General features: G+C 46.0%; 1 protein-coding gene across 5 annotated transcripts in view; it reads left to right on the top strand.

Moving 5' to 3' along the window:
• The first annotated feature begins 997 nt into the window (after positions 1-997).
• LOC147639244 (uncharacterized) overlaps positions 998-22740 on the top strand; it is a 38776-nt gene continuing 17033 nt past the window's right edge. Inside the window, exons 1-9 of one of the 5 annotated variants that reach the window (XM_086788830.1) lie at positions 998-1399; positions 16677-16774; positions 16887-16985; positions 17277-17372; positions 17676-17765; positions 17862-17993; positions 18082-18204; positions 21048-21167; positions 21279-21670. In XM_086788830.1, coding sequence (XP_086644956.1) covers positions 16685-16774; positions 16887-16985; positions 17277-17372; positions 17676-17765; positions 17862-17993; positions 18082-18204; positions 21048-21167; positions 21279-21551 — 1023 coding nt within the window. In that variant the 5' untranslated portion in view covers positions 998-1399; positions 16677-16684 and the 3' untranslated portion in view covers positions 21552-21670. Of the gene's footprint in view, positions 1400-16665; positions 16775-16886; positions 16986-17276; positions 17373-17675; positions 17766-17861; positions 17994-18081; positions 18205-21047; positions 21168-21278; positions 21671-22740 lie in introns of those variants that run through there. The other 4 variants (XM_086788822.1, XM_086788813.1, XM_086788805.1 and 1 more) reach the window with 4 other exon arrangements.

Raw genomic sequence — 22740 nt, 5'->3', positions numbered from 1 at the left:
GATTATCATATGCTTGTTAATGTGTCCCAAAATGACCCCATACTTTACCCAAAATTGGCATTTCAATGGGTTAAGGATGCACCTTAGGAAACACCTTCCTTATGCAAGTCACGTGATCTTTCCATCGTAAGTGAGAACACACAAGTCATGTATGAAGACTTCTAACCACTTTTGCAAGTAGTCCTTAGATGCTTGTTATGTACCACATTAACCCCATTGAAAAGTAGCAAATGGGAATTCATTAGTCCAAGTAGTCCTTAGATGCTTGTTATATACCACATTAACCATTGAAAAGTAGCAAATGGGAATTCATTAGTCCAAAAATGGTATGACCCTATAGAAAAATGTTCCCCATGTTGTAAATAAATGTGGTCTTATGTTGGCCTTCTAGGGCGATGAACGCTTGATTATAGCCCAAGAACATATCTAAGAAGCTGTAAGCTTCTTCTTTGGCCACTCGTTCTAGGACATGTTTTGTGTAAGGTAGAGGATAATGGTTTTTACATTCTAAGACATGTTCTATATGTAAGGTAGAGGATAATGGTTTTTACATTCTAAGACATGTTCTATATGTAAGGTAGAGGATAATGGTCTTTACATTATAGGACATGTTCTGTGTAAGGCAGAGGACAATGGTCTCTACATTCTAGGACATGTTCTGTGTAAGGCATATGATGATAGTCTTTGTGTGTGTAAATCCCTCTCTACTAAAGGGTTACCCTAGACATGGAGAAAATGATGCATCAACCTGAGCTTACAAATGACATGGAAGCTCCTCTATACGATGATGATGCTGGACCCACCTCTCCTGAGGTTTGCTGGGTTGGAAGATGATGTACTAACACTTGCCAGAGTTCCTCCATCGGCCCCTCTAATTTTGGCTGTAGCTTTCTAACAACGACCTTCTCCAGCTTTATGAACTCCACATGTGGTTGACAACTCCACTAGATGGTGTACTTTTGCTAGGAGGTCGTTTGAAAGATAGCTTTGTCCTCCTTCAAATGAATCGATCGCGAGGGCAAGGCTGCATGAAGGAGGGTGAAGGCAGGCACACACGAAAATGGAGGCAACCGCCTACAGAAGAAAGGGAAGAAGGAGAAGAAGCTGTAACAGTGAGGGTGAGCTCGCAGGAGGGCATGGAGAAGGGAAAGAGGATAGAGATCAGCTCTGCGCCATTCTAGACCAGGAAGGGCGATAACAAGCGAGCCCAAAAAAAAAAAAGAAAATCATGTGAAAAAAAGGAATGCAATGGAAACTTGACGCGAGGGGGATTTTAATAACTAATACCGCGAGTGCCACATTGCGAAGAGACGCCACCCTAATTTTTTCAAGCTGGTTACGATTCGGGCGTGCGGCTTTGATGGTATCACCGATTGGCGCAAATCTCAGCGTGCGACAGGTGCACGATTTGTGTGTGCGCGTGTGAGAGAGAGAGAGAGAGAGAGACAGAGAATACCCACGTTTAATCTGCACGTTTTTCCCCTTCTGGTTGCTTAACACAATCTTGCTTGCATCTGCGGAGATCATTCCTATGAATCCTCTCATTTATGTATGAATGTGTGTGCATATATGCGTGTCAAAATCGCCCACGAAAGAATAACAAAAAGCAACCAAGTTTTACCTGACTACATTTTTCAGCCACATTGCATGTAGTGTTGGAGTTGACCAGATAAAGCAATGTGAGTTGTGCTTGATTAAAAGGAGTTAAGATGACATCTTTTTTGCAGGTAGGAAAATGAATAGCTAGGTCTGAGTAGATGTCAAGTCTATAGACCAGTCCATTGTTCATTACGAACATCCTATAATGGCCATACTGCCCTCACATGGGATCATTATTCCCCTCACAAGGAAGGATTGGGCAGCTGGGTGTTCCTTTGCAAGCTTATTGTCTGCAGTTTACAGTATGGTGGAGAGTCATGGAAGGATTTTCTCCACACCTGTCTTGCTGCCAGTGCCACCTCCCATGGCAGACCTTGGCTTCTTGGTCATCGCTAGATAGTTATTGAGGCACCCTGCCACCAAATCAATACTTTCTATGGAAACAAGCAGTTGCTTCTTCTACAAGATGGCAGGTCATGACCGAGTTCCCCACCATGACACGTGAAAGGGAAGTATTCTTCACTTGGTTTTCTGCGCTTGGTGAAAACTCAAAATCTGACCTTTTTTTGCAGAAAAGAGACTTCTATTAAGTATGAATAGACCACACAAAATCACGACCAGAAGCTGGAACAAAAAATCCTCATCCCAGAATGTCTGGTGATCTCAACCAATTTGGGGCACAAAGGTGCCAAGAGAGTCATGTGGGCGTCAATGAGAAAAAGATCCCTCGACACTTGATGGTCCTTGTATATGTGTCCATGTGGCCATAAGAGTGAATAATATCTCCCCATATTGTACAAATGTGTTAAGTGTCATATATCTGAATGCCCTCTATAGCCTTTGTGCATTTAGTCCTCCAAATCTACGGAGTTGTGATATTGACAAATGATCTCCCAAGTAGTATCAATCCTCTGTAGAGGTGGTCTATATTGCAGTTGAGGAATATCCAGTAGTGTGCAACGTTAGGCCGCACCTCTGCATATCAGTATGGCAGTGTTCAAATCCCTACCCTCAAAATCTCTGTGTGAAACATCAATACCAATGACAGTGTCTGAGAGCTCATAGGAGGAAATATTAAACATATGGGCTAGGAGGGGTGCCAGGGTGTCGCTTGCATAAGGGAGGTGCTCAACCATAAGCCCTTCGTGATCGTGTGATTGGCTGTTTTGAACCCTGCGTATAGCCTTCACCACCATGTCTCATTTTGAAGCAGGTGGTTGTGGTGGGACGTGCATGAGGTGGATGTTGGAGGGGGTTTTGGTGGGTTATGTGGTATAATGAGTGCCATATGTGTGGGGGTGGGTAAGTGTCATTCTTGGATCCTATGCCAAGCCTTGTCAGAATTCCCATTTAGGAAGAGTTGGTATAAGTCCTTGTTTTGTTTACAACAATGTGCTCGTTTCTTGCGAGCGAGTAAGGTGTTGGCTAATCCGTTCAGTGTCACGCTTCTAGATTTCCATTATCTTATGGCATCACCGGAACTAGCCTCGCTAATACCTGACTTTACCATCCCACCATGCTCGCTTGGTGCTGACCAAAGTTACCTCGCCTTCACCTCCACCCATCTCACACTACACCTAAACCCATTTCACCCATGATTGTGATCTTATCTATGCAAATCAGCTCTACCGTAGTCTCTTGGATGTAGACCCATCTACACCTCACCACTATCACCTCACAACTCACAACAATTACGCCAACGACAGCTTTCCACACCCGCCAGTCCACCGCCAAACCCCAGAGAGGTACCATGCCTCAAAATTGTTGGTATGACAACGAACGTCATATCACACATGCACGTCTTTTGCGTGAGTTAGCAACCGGCCACTTTGCTGGAGCCCCCCTTATACGGAAAACTAGTAAGCCCTCGTGATGTAGGCCACCTTGCCATCCCATTATAGATAGCAATGTTGTGGTGTGAGCCAAGGTGTAGTAGGCATCTCCCATAGAAAGTGATGTCCCCATCGTCTTGTGAGATCTGCTGTAGCCCTGTGCCATCTTGGTCTATCACCAGCAGCCTAATAGGGTCCTCAAAATCATACATTTGTATCTGCTCACTCTTGGTTCTAGCATTGAAGTCCCCAAGTAAGATGACCTCGCTTAGTCAAAAGTCAGTGATATCCTCAGAGTGAGAGCTGTGTATGGAGACTCCCTTCGGTCTTGTGGGGCATATTGTCACGTGCATCCCGCACTTGGATGCCACGTAGACATTCTGTACAGAAGGTGCAGGACCTGGGATGGTGAACTGGTCCCATGTGAGCCCAGTCCGGGACGAGTCAGCCAGGGATCCATCTCAGTCGTCCGAGGTCAGGTGTGCATTGTCCTGCACATGAGTCCAAGGTCAGGTGTGCATTGTCCTGCACAAGAAGCAGTGCCAGTCCGCGCTGTGAGTCTCCCTCTGGAATGATGTCAGATGTGCTGAGTATCTGGTTTGCAACTGGATGCCAGGTCTCTGTAGGCATGTAGGTTGCATGTAGAGATGGGGCCAGCCCATAGGGCTACCCCAGTGTAGGTGTTTGCATTGGCATAATTAGTATGGGCATGGGGGAGGCATAGAACCACCTCCAAGGGGCCAGGAGGGCCCAAGACTATGCCCACCAGCCAAGGCAAGGGCTGGAGGGGCAGTCGGCCAGCTCCAGACCCTCTGGACAGGCAGCCGACAGAGGGTATAAGCCCTGGACAGAAGGCGGGCAGGTGTGGGGGGCAGTCCCACACCTATGCGTTGAATGCCCAGCAGCCAGGAGGCTGTCCAGGGGTCATGCGCAGGCTGGACAGGCTCCAAACAGGTGTGAAAAACACTTTATTAAAGTGTGAACACATTTAATTACAAGACTCAGTCGTGGGTCTTCAGTAAACCAGCCGACTGCATGTTTTGGGAAGTATAAAAGCCCAGCCCATAGTTTCATTAGAAGCATCTCATAATTCACCAAGAGCCTCAAGCATTCAAGGGCCAGGACAGCCAAGGGTTTGCTAAAGCTAAGGGGTGAAGGACTGAAGGTCAAGGGCAGGTTTTCCAGCCAAGAAAAGGTCAAGTACTTTGTATTTGTTTTCAGATTTACATCATTCTAATAAAGCAAATACACCATCCGTGGTGGGGGCCCTACAGAGGGTAATTGGGACCCAATACTGTGTTCTTCTCCATCTCCCCCCTTCTCTCTATTTTTCTGCACATAGTCTTTCAGTTTGTGCGTTAATTCCGTCGCGAAAAGAGTGCTGATTTCTGAGTTTTGAAGTACCGATCCTTCTCCGAAGCTTCCGCATATTACAGTGGTATCAGAGCCTACTTCAAGGACGAAGATTCAGCAAAGAAAACCAGAAAATTTTTCGCTCGTGTGGTTGGTTTTTAGACGCCGGTGGACTACCCCTTTCGGAGTGACTCCTGTCCCTCGAAGGACGGTTGGTTTTTAGCCTCCGGAAGCCTCCGGAAGTCTCCCACACAGACAGTGGATGGTCAGATTGCGTTCCGGAAAGGAATTGCAGATTCCCGCTATGGCGAGCTTTGGCGACGAGAGAGAACCAGAACCATGGGACCAGAGTGCACCAGGCAGCCCAGCTAGGGCACCCGGCTTGAGTGTACAAGACATGTTCCAGCAGATGATGCGAGCAATCGCAGACCAGACAACCAAGTTGGACGAGCAGAAGGCGCGGATTTTGGCTCTGGAGGAGCGTTCTCGCTCTCCAGTGTCGCGTTTTCCATCTCCTCCTCCCTCTCCTTCCGTACCCCAGATACCAGATCCTCGTCACAGGGACCCTCTCGAGGGGTCACAGCCGCAGTCAAGCTCCTTGCTTGAGAGGCAGATACGGGCATTGGAGATTCGACAACGAGAAGACGAAGCCATGCGACGAGTGGAACACGAGCGTTACCTCCAAGCTTTGGACGCCAGATTGACACCGGCGGCGCCCTCGAATCATTTTCCCGAGAAAATGAACTTCAGTAAGTATAATGGTAAACTCGATCCCACTACTCTGTATTCATGGCTACATCAATTTGAAGCTTACTTTGCCGCAGTTAGGAAATCAGATATTGACAAAGTGATCTTAGCCAGTTGGTATTTGGAAGGTGAGGCCATTCCTTGGTGGACTCAGTGGGCTCATGCCCACACCAGATCAGGTATGGCAGCTTATGGGTGGGACGAGTTCGTCCGTGACCTTAAGCAGCGGTTTTTACCGCCCCACTACCTTGAGCGACTCGAAGACGAGTTCAGGAGAGCGCGTCAGAACGCGCAACCAGTCCTTCAGTTTGCCAATAGAATTTCGACCTTGTGTCTACAATTAGGCTTATCTGATGCGGACAAGAAAGGGCAGTTTTTGTATGGCCTGGACACGCAAATCCAATGGGAGGTGCGTATGTTTAGACCAGCCACCTTTGAGGACGCACTCTCGCTTGCGCAGAGTGCAGAAATGAACCAGAATGGTGGCAAGCCCAAGACTTCCCAGCCGGCTTCTCCCAAGGCTAACGCCTCGGGGGGCAAAAGCCAGAACCAGACGGGGTCTTCCCCAGGACAGAGCCCGGGAGCCTCTGGCTCCAAGAACTCGAACAATGCGTCTAAGCTTACTCCAGACCAGAAAGCGGAGGCAGGCAAGACAGGTGGCAAGTTGAGTGCTGAGGAGCTTGCTCAGTACAGGAAGGAGGGTAGATGTTACTTTTGTCACACAAAAGGACATACTTCTCGGGATTGTCCGAAGAAGCCTCCAAAGCCCGCCGCCGCCTCCACAGCTTCCGTGGTGAGCACAGCTCCCACACAGACCCCAGCGGCGACCCCTAGTTCTTCAAACCCCGGTGCTTCAGTAGGAGCAATTATTAGCCGGGAGCTCGAAGATAAGCAGAAGGGCGCCCATGACCAGGAGTATGAGCGCAACGAATTGCTCAAGTCCTTTGGCTACATAGGTGGCCAGAGAGTCGTTGTCTTGTTTGACAGCGGCAGTACGGAGGATGTGATCACGGAAGAGGCCGCTAGGCGTGCCCGTTTCGAGCTAACTCCGGTGGACAAACAAGTTGAGGGATTTAGCACAGGTATGACAACGAGCGTCAAGTATGAAGCTCTAGGTGCTAAGTTAGTCATTCAGGGCATAGAGTTTGTGCGTGATTTTATGGTTGCCCCTCTAGTAGGAGCAGACATAATTTTGGGGATCCAGTGGTTTCACAAGTTTCTCCCTGATGTCAAGTGGGACAAGCACACGTTCCAGATTGATCGGAATGTGTCAAACACCCCTGTGACCATTAAGTGTGAGCCAGGTATTCCAAACTTTCCGCTCATAAGCCACTTGCAGGCTAAGCGAGCAGTCAGGAAAGGCGCACAGTGTGCGATGATTTACGTCCAGACAGCCCAGACGGTGGCCAGTGCTTCCGAGAAGTACTCGGTTCTCCATGAAAAGTTCCAGAAGATTTTTCTTCGGGACAGTCTCCCTCCCCAGCTTCCCCCGTCCAGACCGGAGGATCACAAGATTGATCTCCTCCCAGGCTCGGAACCCCCGAGCAAGTTTCCGTATCGCCTTTCTAAGGCAATGGAATCGGAGTTGGACCGCCAACTCCAAGAATTGTTGCAAGCTGGCTTCATTCGCCCCAGCGTGTCGCCGTTTGCAGCACCGATCTTATTTGTCAAGAAGAAAGATGGGTCTTCTCGGTTGTGTGTCGATTATCGTGCACTCAACAAGCTGACTATCAAGAGCAGATTCCCGATGCCTCGAATTGACTATATTCTCGAGAGGCTGAATGGAGCTAAGGTGTTCTCTAAATTGGATTTAAAGAGTGGGTACCACCAGGTTCGGATTGTTGAGGGGGACATCCCCAAGACAGCTTTCCGTACAGAACGGGCCCACTATGAATTTGTGGTCATGCCATTTGGTTTGACGAACGCCCCAGCTACATTTAACCGCATGATGATGCGTATTTTCCGGGAGTTGATTGGAGTGTGTGTGTTCATATTTTTGGACGACATACTCATATTTTCAGCTACAGTTGAGCAGCATGACATTGATGTGGAGAAAGTCCTTAGGTTGCTGGAAAGCAACGAGCTCTATGTCAATGAAAAGAAGTCAGAATTTTATCTGTTCCAGGTGCATTACTTGGGATATATAATCAGTGCCGAAGGCATTCGACTTGATCCGGCTAAAGTGGCCGAGATTGTTAACTGGGAAGTACCTCAGACTGCTTATGACATTAGATCATTTGTGGGTATATGCCAGGCATATTCCACCCACATTGATAAGTTTTCTGATCTCTCGGCAGACCTCACCGATCTGCTAAAGGGAGTGAAAACAAGGAGGCAAAAGATTCGAATGACTCCACGAGCGTTGGAGGCATTCCAGAACCTCAAGGTGGCTTTGTCAGAAGCGCCTTGTCTAGCCCTTGCCTCGTGGGACGAACCATTTCAGGTGATCACCGATGCGAGTAACATCGCAATTGGAGGTGTATTGCAACAGAATGGTCATCCAGTAGCTTACATGTCTCGTAAGTTACTGCCCGCCGAAAAGAATTACTCAGTCTACGATCGTGAACTCCTAGCAGTCATTCAGGCCTTGAAACATTGGAAACATTTCTTGTATGGCCGTGACTTCGAGGTTCGCACTGACCATCAGGCATTGCGCTGGATTCAGACGATGCCCAGTGCACAGTGGAGTGATCGACAGCACCGCTGGAGTCAGATATTCCAGCAGTTTGGTGGCATGATTGAGTACCTTCCAGGAAAGGCCAATCCAGTGGCCGATGCTTTGAGCAGGAAGGGACAAGTATCTGCGATTCAGACCACTAGACTGGACCTTGTTGGTACAGGACTAGAAGACATGAAGCACACGTACGCGGATTCCGAGGAATTCGGTACACAGTGGGAACAGGCATTGGATGCCACAGGACCATGCCATTTTCTGATACGCGATGGTTGGCTTTACTACAAAGGCCGACTGTGTGTCATGAAATCATTCCGGGCAGCCCTTCTCCATGATGCCCATGACGCCATTACAGGTGGTCATAGGGGCATGAATTCGACTCTGGAGAAGTTAGAACGGCAATACTATTGGCCAAAGATGAGGCGTGATGTGTTTACTTATGTACAACGCTGTGACATTTGTCAAAAGGTGAAAGCTCCTCGTGGAAAGAAGATAGGGTTGTTACAGCCTTTGCCAATTCCTGAGGGTCCTTTCCAAGACATTTCGATGGACTTTGTCACAAATCTGCCTCCCAGTCCGAGTAAGCGTAATACACAGTGTTTGACTATTGTTGACAGGTTCAGCAAATTTGTGATGCTTATTCCTTGCAGGGCCAATGTGACCGCCGAGGATGTTGCCCAGCTTTTCATTCGGCATTGGTACCCGATTGGTGGGATTCCTAGGACCATAGTGTCAGACCGAGATGCCAAGTTTACCAGTCACTTTTGGAGGGCATTGTTTGATAATTTTGGTACTAAGTTGAATTTTTCCAGTGCATTCCACCCACAGACGGATGGCCAGACAGAGATATACAACCAGTTGGCCTTCGATGTGCTGAAGTGTTATGTCCACGATCAGCAAGGTAAGTGGGAATCGTTTTTGCCTTTAGTTCAAGCTGTTCTGAATGACTCTTTTTCTTCAGCTATTGGCAGGACTCCATATGAGGCAGCGTTTGGAAGGCCTTTCCAGTCGTTGTTAACCAGGACCTCGTCTTCAGTACCGGAGGCGAACAGAGTGACGGAGTCTTACCAGGAGATACTAGAGTCCGTTAAAGACAGATTGGCTAAAGCGCAAGAGGCCTACACTCGACAGGCCAATAAAGACCGAAGGGACATGAAGTTTTCGGAAGGAGATTGGGTATATCTTCGGATTATGAAGCAAAGATTAAAGCAGGTGGGCAAGCGATGCCCAAAGTTGTCTTTCAGGAGCTTCGGACCATTCCCCATCCGGAAAAAGATTAATGAGGTGTCTATGCAGTTAAAGCTACCTCCGAGTTGGACTATGCACGATGTATTTCATGTCAGTTGGTTAAAGCCATATGCAGGTCCACCCCCTTCAGAGGTCAAAGACGAAGCGGAACCAGACATCATTGATGAAGCCGAAGTAATGGTTCCAGAACAGATCCTTCTGCACCGTTTCAAGCATGGCTCAGGCCGAAGACTACGACAGTTCCTCACGAAGTTTCAGGACCGAGGAACTCATGAAGCGGTATGGCTCGACAAAGAATTCTTCGAGGACTATCCGGCTTTATTGACGGATTATTTGGAGGCTATGCAGCTTCCGTCAAGTTAAGCAGAAGGGGATGTCACGTGCATCCCGCACTTGGATGCCACGTAGACATTCTGTACAGAAGGTGCAGGACCTGGGATGGTGAACTGGTCCCATGTGAGCCCAGTCCGGGACGAGTCAGCCAGGGATCCATCTCAGTCGTCCGAGGTCAGGTGTGCATTGTCCTGCACATGAGTCCAAGGTCAGGTGTGCATTGTCCTGCACAAGAAGCAGTGCCAGTCCGCGCTGTGAGTCTCCCTCTGGAATGATGTCAGATGTGCTGAGTATCTGGTTTGCAACTGGATGCCAGGTCTCTGTAGGCATGTAGGTTGCATGTAGAGATGGGGCCAGCCCATAGGGCTACCCCAGTGTAGGTGTTTGCATTGGCATAATTAGTATGGGCATGGGGGAGGCATAGAACCACCTCCAAGGGGCCAGGAGGGCCCAAGACTATGCCCACCAGCCAAGGCAAGGGCTGGAGGGGCAGTCGGCCAGCTCCAGACCCTCTGGACAGGCAGCCGACAGAGGGTATAAGCCCTGGACAGAAGGCGGGCAGGTGTGGGGGGCAGTCCCACACCTATGCGTTGAATGCCCAGCAGCCAGGAGGCTGTCCAGGGGTCATGCGCAGGCTGGACAGGCTCCAAACAGGTGTGAAAAACACTTTATTAAAGTGTGAACACATTTAATTACAAGACTCAGTCGTGGGTCTTCAGTAAACCAGCCGACTGCATGTTTTGGGAAGTATAAAAGCCCAGCCCATAGTTTCATTAGAAGCATCTCATAATTCACCAAGAGCCTCAAGCATTCAAGGGCCAGGACAGCCAAGGGTTTGCTAAAGCTAAGGGGTGAAGGACTGAAGGTCAAGGGCAGGTTTTCCAGCCAAGAAAAGGTCAAGTACTTTGTATTTGTTTTCAGATTTACATCATTCTAATAAAGCAAATACACCATCCGTGGTGGGGGCCCTACAGAGGGTAATTGGGACCCAATACTGTGTTCTTCTCCATCTCCCCCCTTCTCTCTATTTTTCTGCACATAGTCTTTCAGTTTGTGCGTTAATTCCGTCGCGAAAAGAGTGCTGATTTCTGAGTTTTGAAGTACCGATCCTTCTCCGAAGCTTCCGCATATTACACATATTGTGAAGAATTTGGGGTGAAATAGCATACTGCCACATAGATGCATCTTGAGGCTGCAATCGGTAACCAAACCCACATGTAATGGGCCTCATCATCCCTCTTGACTATGCTAACCATGGGCTGTAAGTGTATACTGAATAAAACTGTTGCTCCTCCTGATCCCCTCACCCCTCTTGTTGTTCGGGTCTCCCCCCGGTAAGTTGACTCCCATTGGTATCCCGATACATGTGGTAGTCCCCTCTCCTAGCTTTGGTGCACCTTTTTGTAGAAGATGATGTCCTGTTACATGCGGATGCGTTGGGAGTCTTCTTTCAATCCTAAACACCATTTGGAACATCTTGATGCAAAAAACGCAAGTAGAAGAGAGAGGAGAGAGAGAGAGAGAGAGAGCTGAGAATTCAGTATATCATGTAGTACAAAAAGGTACATCTGTCTTGCAACCATAGGCTGCCTCCTTGAAAAGGTATAAAACCTAGTCTAATCCTAGTTCTATGACTCAGCCCCAAATCAGGACTGAATGAAGAAAACGATGAACACTATTGCTATTTATAAGCTTTGTGGTGACCAAGTGAACTGGCTGTCGGCCAGCTCCTGGACATAGTAAATAACATGCTGCAGTCGACTGGTCCTTTTCTCCTCTTCTGTGTACTGGCCGACAGCATCCATGTCCTCCACTGGTCAAACCCCTTTGCCAAAACAGCAAACAATGCTCCAAATCTATGATTCTAATCAGCCTTTATCTTGTTGCCTCTTCAGGACTAGCTTTGAAGTATTCTTGCACATGACATCCGTGTCTGCTAAACTTGATGATGGGATTCCAATCTGATTCTTGGATGAATTTCATCATCCCCTTCTATTCTAGGAGTTCCCTCTGTCATCCTTCCTTCTCTGGCAACCTCACACCCGGCCCGGTCTCTAAATCTACTCTTAACTTTGACGAAGATCTATACATCTATTCCATCCAATCCCCATTCCGTTCCTGTGGAGAAATGTAACATGCGGATCTTCACACTGGTTTTCCTTTCTTTTTTTCTGGTTTTTCTAGCTGAATCTTCACACTTGAAGAAGGCTCTAATACCAATGTAACATGCGGATGCTCTGTGAGTCTTCTTTCAGCCCTAAACACCATTTGGAACATCTTGATGCAAAAAACACAAGCAGGAGAGAGAGAGAGAGAGAGAGAGAGAGAGAGAGAGCTGAGAATTCAGTATATTATATAGTACAAAAAGGTACATCTGTCTTGCAGCCATAGGCTGCCTCCTTGAAAAGGTATAAAACCTAGTCTAATCCTAGTTCTATGACTCAGCCCCAAATCAGGACTGAATGAAGAAAACGATGAGCACTATTGCTATTTATAAGCCTTGTGGTGACCAAGTGAACATCACATGCTGTAGCTGACTGGTCCTTCTCCTGTGCTGTGTACTGGCCGACAACATCCATGCCCCCCACTTGTCAAACCCCTTTGCCAAAACAGCAAACAATGCTCCAAATCTATGATTCTAATTAGTCTTTATCTTGTTGCCTCTTCTTTGAAGTATGCTTGTGCATGTCTTGCACATGACATGTCTTGTCCTATGAAAGTCTTTGTGAATCCCCCAATGTCTGACCACAAAGTCTTGCTGCAGTTACTGACCACCATCCTCTGATGTGTGGTTCCATAGACCGCGTGTCCCTATTTGGGATGTTTGTGTGTGATGATGACCTTGCCATCTCTATAAATTGCCCACTTGGGCTTCAAGCTCCTATGACATGCTCATTTTCCTATGCTCCAATTGTGGGAGTGAGGCCATTACCAAGCTAAATTTTCTCACCTTTGAGGGTTGCTCTATGATCCAACAATGCTTGCGGGCTGGTGGTGTCCTTGAATTTGAGCAGTAGTGGGCGGGCACGTGTGGTGTCGTTACCTGCTCTCCATGCATCCATATATAGTGTGCCTCTATGCCATCTTTTGACATAGTATGGTGGCGTTTGCCATGGCAGACTCCCTTGCTTGCAGCCCAACCACACTCATGTAATGCCCGAATCTTCCTCCTTTTAGTCTCCTCAATCACGTCGTGAATAATAGTGGGCGTATGGTGTCCTGTGTCTCTTGGTGACCTCTGTCCACTCCTCAACTTCTTTCTTCACTACTACAGCCCACCCTCCTTCAATCTCCCTTTCGGTCCTCCACATTGTCCTCTTGGAGCTTCACCTTAAGGTCTGCAACTTAAGAGAGGATGGAGGGACTGATTTCTCCCTCTTCCTTCTTGCAGTCCTGTATTTCTCCATTGAGCTTGGCAATCTCTTTCTCCATTCCATCTGACCATCTAGCATGTTGTTCCTTCATCTTAGCCTTGTCCTCTCGTATTTTTGCCATCTCCCATTCGCGGTGATCTTCTTGGACAATCAAAATTTCTTTCAGCAGCCGTAGGCAGTCTTTGGTAAGCGCATCACGTCCATTTGGTTCTGTACTTGCATTGACTTGGGCATCAATCTTGTCAAGCACTTTTTTCAATTCCCCTTACAATCCATCCCACTTACTCAATCTGGTCGTTTTAGCTTGGGATCTACTTCTTACCTTTGTCAAGTTAGGTTCAAGGACACGGATGAAGATGGGAGCTGGCCCAATGTGCGATGTGTTAAATTAATGTATCTCAAAGTGTGGTGGTAGTCGGCCATCTCTACCTATGGGATATATAAACAACCCTATGCCCTCCTTGTAAAAACAATCTTCATTGCTAATAGTCAAGTCAAGCGTTCGTCAACTCTCTGCGCCATCTCTCTCTTTCTCTCTACGTGTTTGTGTGTGTGTATTCCGCTGCACCAATTCTGACATGGTACTAGAGCTCAGGCTCTAGGGTCCTTGGACAAGCGCAGAGAGAGGCGAAGGCGAGGAGCGGGAAGACGTTCACGCAGATCGGGGAGGAGGTTTGTCTCACCAACGCTTACGTAGCGCAGCTCTTCCACCGCCAGGCCCCCCTGCCGGAACCCATTGTGCGAAGATAAGGCGCCGCTTGTGAAGAGGCTGCTGAAGACGAAGAGAAGAAGAGCAGGTGCCGTGTGAAGGAGGCTGAGAGCAAAGTCAGCGAAGCATTGGCAAGCAGGCGGTAGAGAAAAGGAAGCGGCTGGTGGCTTGGGTGGAGCAAGAAACTCAACAGCGAAGCGAGCAGGCAGGGTAGACCTGCGTTTCTTGGCACGCGGCAGCACGTGGAGAAAGTGAGGCACCACGTCGGCATTGAAGCAAAGAAAGCGTTTTTTTTAAAAACGTGTAGTTCTATTTTTTTCAAGGCCCCATGTTCCCACACACAAAGCTTCCGCAAGGGTTTTTGGTCCACAAAGTGCTCTTATTCAGGGCTTGTGAGACTTCCCTTTGTTGCACCCATCATAAAACCACCGACTTCAACACTTGTTGCCTGGTAGATTTGCCCAAGCTGGGAAGTTTAATGGGACCGCCAAGTATGGATCAAGGGTTTGGGACTCAAGACATTGATATGGACAAGTGGATCTTGGTGAATTCATCGTCAAGATGCATTGGGCGACAATAGTTGGCATACCACTTTAGCATTGGCTATGAAGAGACAAGGATATCTGTACCAGTGGACATGTGTACAACAAAGTTTCCGTGTTGTGGAGTTGGTTCCGAGACTCAGATCCGAGGACCATGACCATCACTCTTTGGCAGTTTCAAGTTTACAGAGGATAGTTTTCCTGATAATCAATTGGTTGACATCGAGGTTGCGAATGATTTCCATGCTAAAATCTCGTGGCAAGCCATTTGGACCAGGGTTTCCATTATCCGGGAGCAGTGAGACTCTTTATCTCCTTCGGGCTATTGAAGCAGAGGGGGATTGGGAGGTGTCAGCTTCAACGTAACTATGGAGATACTCCCCTCACATGTTTCAGCCAGAGAGAGGCATGTGAGTGGCAGAGAGGGGCAGTCTGTGCTCCCGTTTTGGTGATTTGGACCCGTGTGTCGGAGTTCAAGGCACATGCATCTGGCATGGAACAGCTTGACAAATCTATGGACGTGATGTGTTCGTAGTTCATTGGTAGCAGACTATGGATGGGATGAGTTCCTGGTTCATTGTGTAGCAGAATTTTGGGCGTCGTGTGTTGACAGTTCAAGGTTCAGAGGATTTTTTGAACGTGATGTGTTCGCAGTTCAACGAATGGAGGATCATGGATGTGGAGTTGTCTGCTGAAGCTCAAGATGGCATTCCTTGAGGCAGCTGAAGCTCAAGATGGCATTCCTTGAGGAGACAGGTTGTTTGGTGCATTTTCCGAGGTGAATTCGGTATCCGGCCGGTACTGAGGTGTCCATGGTTGCATCTACATCAACTTGGCTTGTTCATCTATGCCCACTATGAGCTACAGAGAGGGTGTTAAATTAATGTATCTCAAAGTGTGGTGGTAGTCGGCCATCTCTACCTATGGGATATATAAACAACCCTATGCCCTCCTTGTAAAAACAATCTTCATTGCTAATAGTCAAGTCAAGCGTTCGTCAACTCTCTGCGCCATCTCTCTCTTTCTCTCTACGTGTTTGTGTGTGTGTATTCCGCTGCACCAATTCTGACACGTTGAAGTAAGGGTGGGATTGGCTTTTGGTTGATGGTTAAACCATTAGACCAGCATAGCGACACACAATATATGTAGTCCAGGGTAGGGACACACAGTATATGTAGTCTCGGGTAGGGACATGGAGTATATCTAGTCTGGCGTAGCGGCACGGAGTATATCTAGTCCAGGGTAGGGACACAGAGTATATCTAGTCTTGGGTAGGGACTCACAGTACATCAGAGAGAGAAAGAGGGAGAACAACGAAGCGCAGGCAGTGGGCGGGAGAGTGTTGCGCGGCGAAGAGAGAAAAAGAGAGAGAGAGTTCTATTAGCGTCTACGTTGGCCCAAAATGGCCTGTGAGACAGAATACATAAATGGAGATCCTGAAGGGCTGCCAAATCCCTGGTCCAGAAAAGAAACATCAAACCAAACACAGAGAGAGAGAGAGAGAGAGAGAGAGAGAGAGAGAGAGAGAGAGAGAGAGGAAATGAAACGAAAATATATTATCATCCGTAGGAGGCCGAAAAATGGCCTATGGGACCTTTGTTGGCGGCAACCAAAGATGTATACAAGTAGGCTTCGTCTACAAGAGAGGGGAACAATGTGAAACCAGTATGAGAAGTCTTGATAGACATAGACATGGGGAGTTATGTCAAAAGCTCAGAGCTCAGTCTGTGGAATTCTGGTGATCCATGAGGTGCTCCGACTATCAAGAATGGTGGCGAAGTAGGTAATCAAGGATGATACCCAGGCCTAAAGGAGCTGGGAGAACCACGCCCTAATGATCTCATGTGAGTACGACATGTTCTTCAGTCTCCTCAGCATATAGCTGATATAGAGTGCACATACGAGCACTTGCTGACTGATCCCCCAAGATCCACCCCCAAGATCCAGCCTCAATGCCCAATCTGTGCGATCCCGTCAGAGCAATGTGTACTCTCTGTGCCTGTGCCAGCATGGGTACATGGATGCGTGGTTGAGTGTGGCCATGTTCCTGTGTATACATGGTTCAATAATTGGGGTGGATATGTGTGCATAGTACTTGAATTTGTATCACTTCAACACTGTCTTTAATTTATGATGTAGAGCATTTAATAGATGTAGCCGAATTCGTGCCTTTGTGTGTGTGTGTGTGTGTGTATGAGAGAGAGAGAGAGTTCTTTAGTATGCTCTAAAACTGATGTAACTTTTTGATGTTTAGCTGAACAACAGGACAAGAAATGTCCTTTTCAAAAGAAGGTGGAGCTAAAGGGCTTGCCTCCAAGTTTGTTAGCTTTAATATTGGAAAAAGTGGTCAGTCATCTGAAGAGGTGCATGGGTCATTATGTTGGTTCAGAGCAGATTACCAGCTTTTCTTTCTGAAACAGAGCTGTTAGCTTTTCTAGGTTTATTTGGTTGTAAGTTGTCTGTGATATCATGCAGGAGCAGGATCTTCAAAGGCAAAAAACATTACTCCACCGTAGATCTGCCGTAAGTGCAGAAGTCACAAGTTTGCAAGATGCTGAATCATTTTGCCCCAAGGTGAGTTTTCCAAGTGTTTCGTCACAGGTCTGTAGCCTGGTGGTTGAGAGTTTCACCTCCTAGGGTATAGATGTGGGTTCAATACCCGCCAATCTACACTGGCTGGACGCACCTAGATAATACACATCCCATCAAAGAAATAATATATTAATGCACTAAGTATGTTTAAGGTCCTCACAAACCACTAAAGGGCGTTGCTAAACTATCCCGGCTACTATCTGCCTCCATTTTCATTTATACGACTGAAGAATATATTCAGGTTAATATGATGATCCAATCATGTTGCTCCAGGTAGTCCTGAAGAATGAAGATGCTAAGCAACGCATCCGACAGGCTTTAAAAGACAATTACCTGTTTAAATTTCTGGATCAGGAGCAGTCGAACATTGTATGGTCTGGTATTTGATCCCTAAATGTTTTAAGCATGCATGTGTGCGTGCACGTGCACACACACACACGCACACACGCACACACGCACACAGAGACGCGCGTGCACACACACACACTCACACATACATGCACATGTCCGTGCGCATGCGAGAAAAAAACCAACAACAATGCTAATGAATGTATTGTCATGTGCTGGTGAGACAATTCAGAGAGAACATGTGGTTTTCCTGTGATGCCATTCTGCCATTAGTCTTGAAGTCTTGATCAGCAAGATGCTATGGATTGTCTACTTCAAATTCAGGTCATTGATGCAGTTGAGGAAGTAAAACATAACAAAGATGAAATTATCATCAAACAAGGTGACCCTGGTGATCGATTTTATCTGCTGGAGGTGATCTACCTGCTCTTTACATATGTAGTCAACGTGAGTGTGTCATGGTTTCTTTGGGTTTACATTCCCTGTCAACTTTGACGTTTTTTTGTACAGGAAGGTGCCTGCGAAGTTTGGCTGCAGAAGCCCAATAAAACTGAACCAGAAATGGTAAAGGAATATTCGTCTGGCGACAGTTTTGGAGAGCTTGCTTTACTTTACAATGCACCACGTGCTGCAACTGTGAAGGTGGACTTCATTGCAAATGCTTACCTCATATTATCTTGAAGTGTCATATACTCATTTTTACTTTCGAATTCTGACTTGATCTGAATAGGCAAGCTCAAACTGCACTCTTTGGGCCATGGATAGAATGACTTTTCGGACCATTTTGCTGCATACCACTAGTAACAAGAGGAAACTCTATGAAAGATTTTTGGAAGATGTGCCTCTACTAAAGGTCAGCCGCTATTTATCAATTGCATGACTACTCTCAAGAAGCTAGTAGTCAAAGATATGGTTCTTTTTTCCTCAATTTTTCTTTTATGGGAAGATGAGGTATCAATAATGAATCAGCAAATGGGAAAACTAAATTCAAACAAAATATGTGCTTTATGTGTTTTTGTGTGTGTATGTGTGTGTGTGGGCTTTGGCAATTGTAGTCATAGTATGGATCTGTTTATTATTGCTCTCCGAAAGCCAAAGAAACATATATACATGTGTATGTGTATTTGCACAACATATGCATTGACATAGACATATGTCACATGTACTCTACATTGTAGTGCATGGTGACAGGATGGCTCATCATGAGTGCTTCATTGTATATCAGAAGGATCCTTTAGGATATGATAATGTCGTATGCCGTGGTCCCATTGTAATCCTCGGTCAGGCATGAGCTACGTAGGTCATTCCTCAGTCTTAGAGTGTCAATCAGTTAGTCGAGTCTCTTAACCCATTTGGAGAGAATCATTCATGCATATAGAGTCAGTAGAAACCTTAGGGTTTGCATTAGAAAGCATTTTGCATTTGCATAGCATTCACCCCATATGCATTGACATAGACATAGAACTACATACTTTTTTTTGTGTGAAACAATTGCATCATTAAGGATTGTATGGTACATTCATAGGTGTCCTCAGGTGGGACAACTACTACTCAGATATCAAAAACAGTGGAAGAACACTTCCTGCTGTTGAGAGGAAAGATCTGTGAGGTCAAAAGAATCTCAGAGTGAAAGGTAAAGAGACCTCCTAAAAAAAGGAAAACATATAATCTCCTCATGGCAGAAAATCGGCTGATTTCGTGCAGCATCTAGTCCAAGAAAGGAAAACCGTGTAATCTAGCAAAGGTGAAGAAAGATGGCTGGACATCTAGAAGAATTTCCCAAAGTTGTTGTTGGGAAATCGCACTCTCAAGTGCCTTGAAAGTCTGTCCAAGAGAGCACTTGAAGAGGGACATTCCCATAACAAATGAATAACTATCTTTTGGCGATGAGAACACCTTTTGCAAGAGACAGGTGCAATGTTTCTCTTAGCTAAGAAGGTGTCAACCGGGAATGCACCCACAATGCATCTCCACAAGAAAAGTTTTCGTTTGAGAGGCAATTTGCTCGTCCAAACTGTAGTCAAAGTGGCCTTCCAAAAGCGAAGAGGTTTGTTTACATGCCACAACTGATTTGCATGTGTTTGTATCCAAGGTGGAGGAGTTTTATAAGCTCTAGTTGCCATGAGGTGATGGAAAGAGAAAGGAGAGTAACGTGGAAGTTGCCTATTAAATTTTGAGTCTCTTAAGCTTTCCTCGTCCTCAAGTGGAGGCACCAGCTGAAAATCTTGCAATTTAGAAATTACTTCATGCCATACATGCGTGTGATGCATACCCATATTGTATCTTTTGACAGCCTGTGGAAAGGAGAATACATTGCCTTGATCATCAACATCATCATCAATTAGGCGTAACCAAAGTTGGAGAGGAAGATGCTTTTCTGGGTTGTAGTGCAGCCAATGAATGCTGAAAAGCCCTACTCCAATGAATACTTTCTTTTCACAAAGATTTGTCTCTATCTAGAGGTTTGCCCGACCAAGAAAGATGACAAAGAAGCATTTGCCAGTCTTGTATAAGCTTGGTGGAATAAGGGCAGCTCACAATTCGGCCTTCAAATCTTCCAAATATGACGTCTTGGCGGGAAACTATCCAATCCCCAAAAGCTTTTGTTTTCATTGTCGCAATCAAATGTGCCAGCATCAAAGTCCAAGGTTGCTTTTGGTGAAGGAATTCAAGAAGTAGAGTTGCCTTTCGATGACATGGTAGCGAATATTGAGTATATTTAGGCCTCCATGAATTTTGGGAGTGCATACAAGTTCTTTTTGGATCAATCTGATGGCCTTTCTATGTGTTTTTGTCCGCCATAAACATTCTAAAGGTTTGGACATGAAATTGTCAATATCCTTATTTGAGCAAGGCACCAGAGGCAAGTATAGGCCATGATGATGGATTGGACAATATCAACCGTACATGCAATGGCCATGTCGACAATTTCCAATACTCAATCTTGTGATTTAGCTTATCCATGACCCATTGCCTTTCTTGCTTGAGAGACACTTTCCATCCAATTGAATATTGAAGATGCCATACCACGTGGTCTGGAGGCAATATGAAACTTAGCCAAAGAATGGAATGCCAGTCACATGTTTTAAGAGGCAACAACTTTGACTTAGTAAAATTAACCTTCAATCTAGCAGCTAATCCATATAGCTTCAATGCATCCATGATTGCATTAACATCATGTTGTGTGTTCCTCAAAAAGAAGAAGGAATCATATGCATACGCTCGACTAACAAATTGACTGGCTCCTGTAATGTCAATGCCATGCAGCCTCCCTTCCTCAATCAAATTGTCCATGTACAAGAGCAATGGGTGAGTAGCTATTGCATAAAGCAAGGCACTCAATGGACATCCCTATCTCATGGATCGTCCAAGCTTCCATGGAGCAAAGAGTTCATTTCCAATAATGCATTTGGCTCTCTCTTCCTTATACAGCCAGTATATGATATTCCTCATTTTTGGATCAAAACACATTTTGTTCATCACTTGATCTATGAATTGCCATTGAACTGTGTCAAATGCCTTTTCAATATCTATTTTTATTATGAGTACATCATGATTCATGTATTTAGCATATTCAATGCCTATGTAGGTGTTTGCAATGTTATCCATGATTTGTCACCTGCGTGCGCGCGTGTGCTTTCCAATAGGGTTTTTTTTGAGAACCGACAAAGAGGTTAATACATTTATGTAAAACAGACACTTGACAATTATGAAAGAGCAGCAATTGCTGATGTTTTGGAGGCCGAATACGTTGAAGCTGGTACAGAAATTCTGGTTGAAGGTCATCCAGGAGACAAATTTTATATTCTTGAAGAGGTTTGAAAATTTTCATTTGATCTGGAAAAGCATGCAACTTCTGTACCTTTTATAGAAAGTCACATGGTAACTTGATTTTCCAAACAATTGTCTGTTTTTTGTGAGAAACAGGGAGAAGCAGAAGCTAGAACAGGGGGTAAGGCAGTCATGAAGTACAAGCGAGGAGATTATTTTGGTGAATTGGCATTGCTGAACAATAGGCCTCGTGCTGCAACTGTTGTGGCTATTACCAAATGCAAATGTATTTCTATTGATAGGCGCAGTTTCAAGGTCTGTGCATTTTCTTGGTATTTTGAAATCTTTTGCCTTACCTTTTGGTTGCTTGAGGTTTGGCCAACACATTGCATGAAAAGCTCTCCTATGTATGCCATCGATGACACATGACTACCAATATATTGGTGTACAAGGGATTACTTCTCCTGGACATCAAAATGGTGACCAAGCCTTAAAACATCATTAATATAGTCAGAATATTTTTTTTTTTGTCCGGAAAAAATCCTTAAATAGATCTGGGAAAGTTGTTACACTCCCTGTGTCAACATACGTATCTGTAGAGGTCAAGATTCTCTCCATGGCTTCCTCTCTCTAAGGGAGGTCACCGCAGGGGGGGGGGGGGAGATGGAAGAATCACAGTGGGCACCTTGTGATCCCATCCACGAGAGTCTGTGGACTTCAAATGGGAGTCCCTCAATAATTTTGTGGCACCATGCCTGCCAACAAATGTGCTAAACTGCAAGGCTACTTATTAGCTCCCAACGGGAATTGTGGGGTGCAGTTGAGGCCCAGGGATTCTTGTTACCTGTGATGTTGATGACTCTGTTCCAATGATACTCTAGCTAGCATGTCAGGCCTTTGCTATTTGTCCATCACAGTGCAGGGTCCGTCTCCATTCCTTAGGCCATTTCTCCCCAAGAGACAAAATGAGTACTCAGGTGGTCCTTTGTGAATAGACGCATCTCCATACCCGTGTGCTACCACAGGCAGTCCCAACGATAGTGGTGCCGGGACTCCTATGCTGCTTCACTTCATTGGCAACTGGCAGGTCTGCTCATTGTGGCCATCCAAGCCACCACTGCAAGAGCCGTAAGAGCTGGCAGCCAAGGTGAAAAGAAGACTTTCTGGGGGCAAAAACTGCTCCAAAGAGGTCACTAGAATTTTTTAAGGATGGGGCCTGTCATTGGAAGACATCCTGTGGAGTGTCAGTTTGAACTCTGTGTTCGATTTTGGGTTTTCTGCATTGCAGCAGTATTTGGTCTGCAGACAGGGCCGTTGTCATCTTCGACATCACGTCTTCGAGCACATCATCAACAACTTTGACAGGGTCGTCATCATTGTCATCGATGTTTGCATTTCTGTTAGTAACATTTCTACACTTTACACTGCCATTTTTCATACACTCTGCAGGTTTCCTTCGTCATTAGTGATCTATTGGTAGCCATCTCGGTTGCATTCAATGGGCATTGATAGTACCTCCAGATAGTTGGGATATTTGCACTTTGTGTTAGAGATTCGTTATTTGCAGGATGAAATAGCATGCATTGATATATTTGGGATGCTTTCCCTGCTGAGGATA

This window comes from Cibotium barometz, chromosome 4 (genome assembly GCF_041138505.1).
Source record: "Cibotium barometz isolate CiBa-2024 chromosome 4, ASM4113850v1, whole genome shotgun sequence".
NCBI classification, from domain to species: Eukaryota; Viridiplantae; Streptophyta; class Polypodiopsida; order Cyatheales; family Cibotiaceae; genus Cibotium; species Cibotium barometz.
This window is presented reverse-complemented; position numbering and strand designations above follow the sequence as displayed.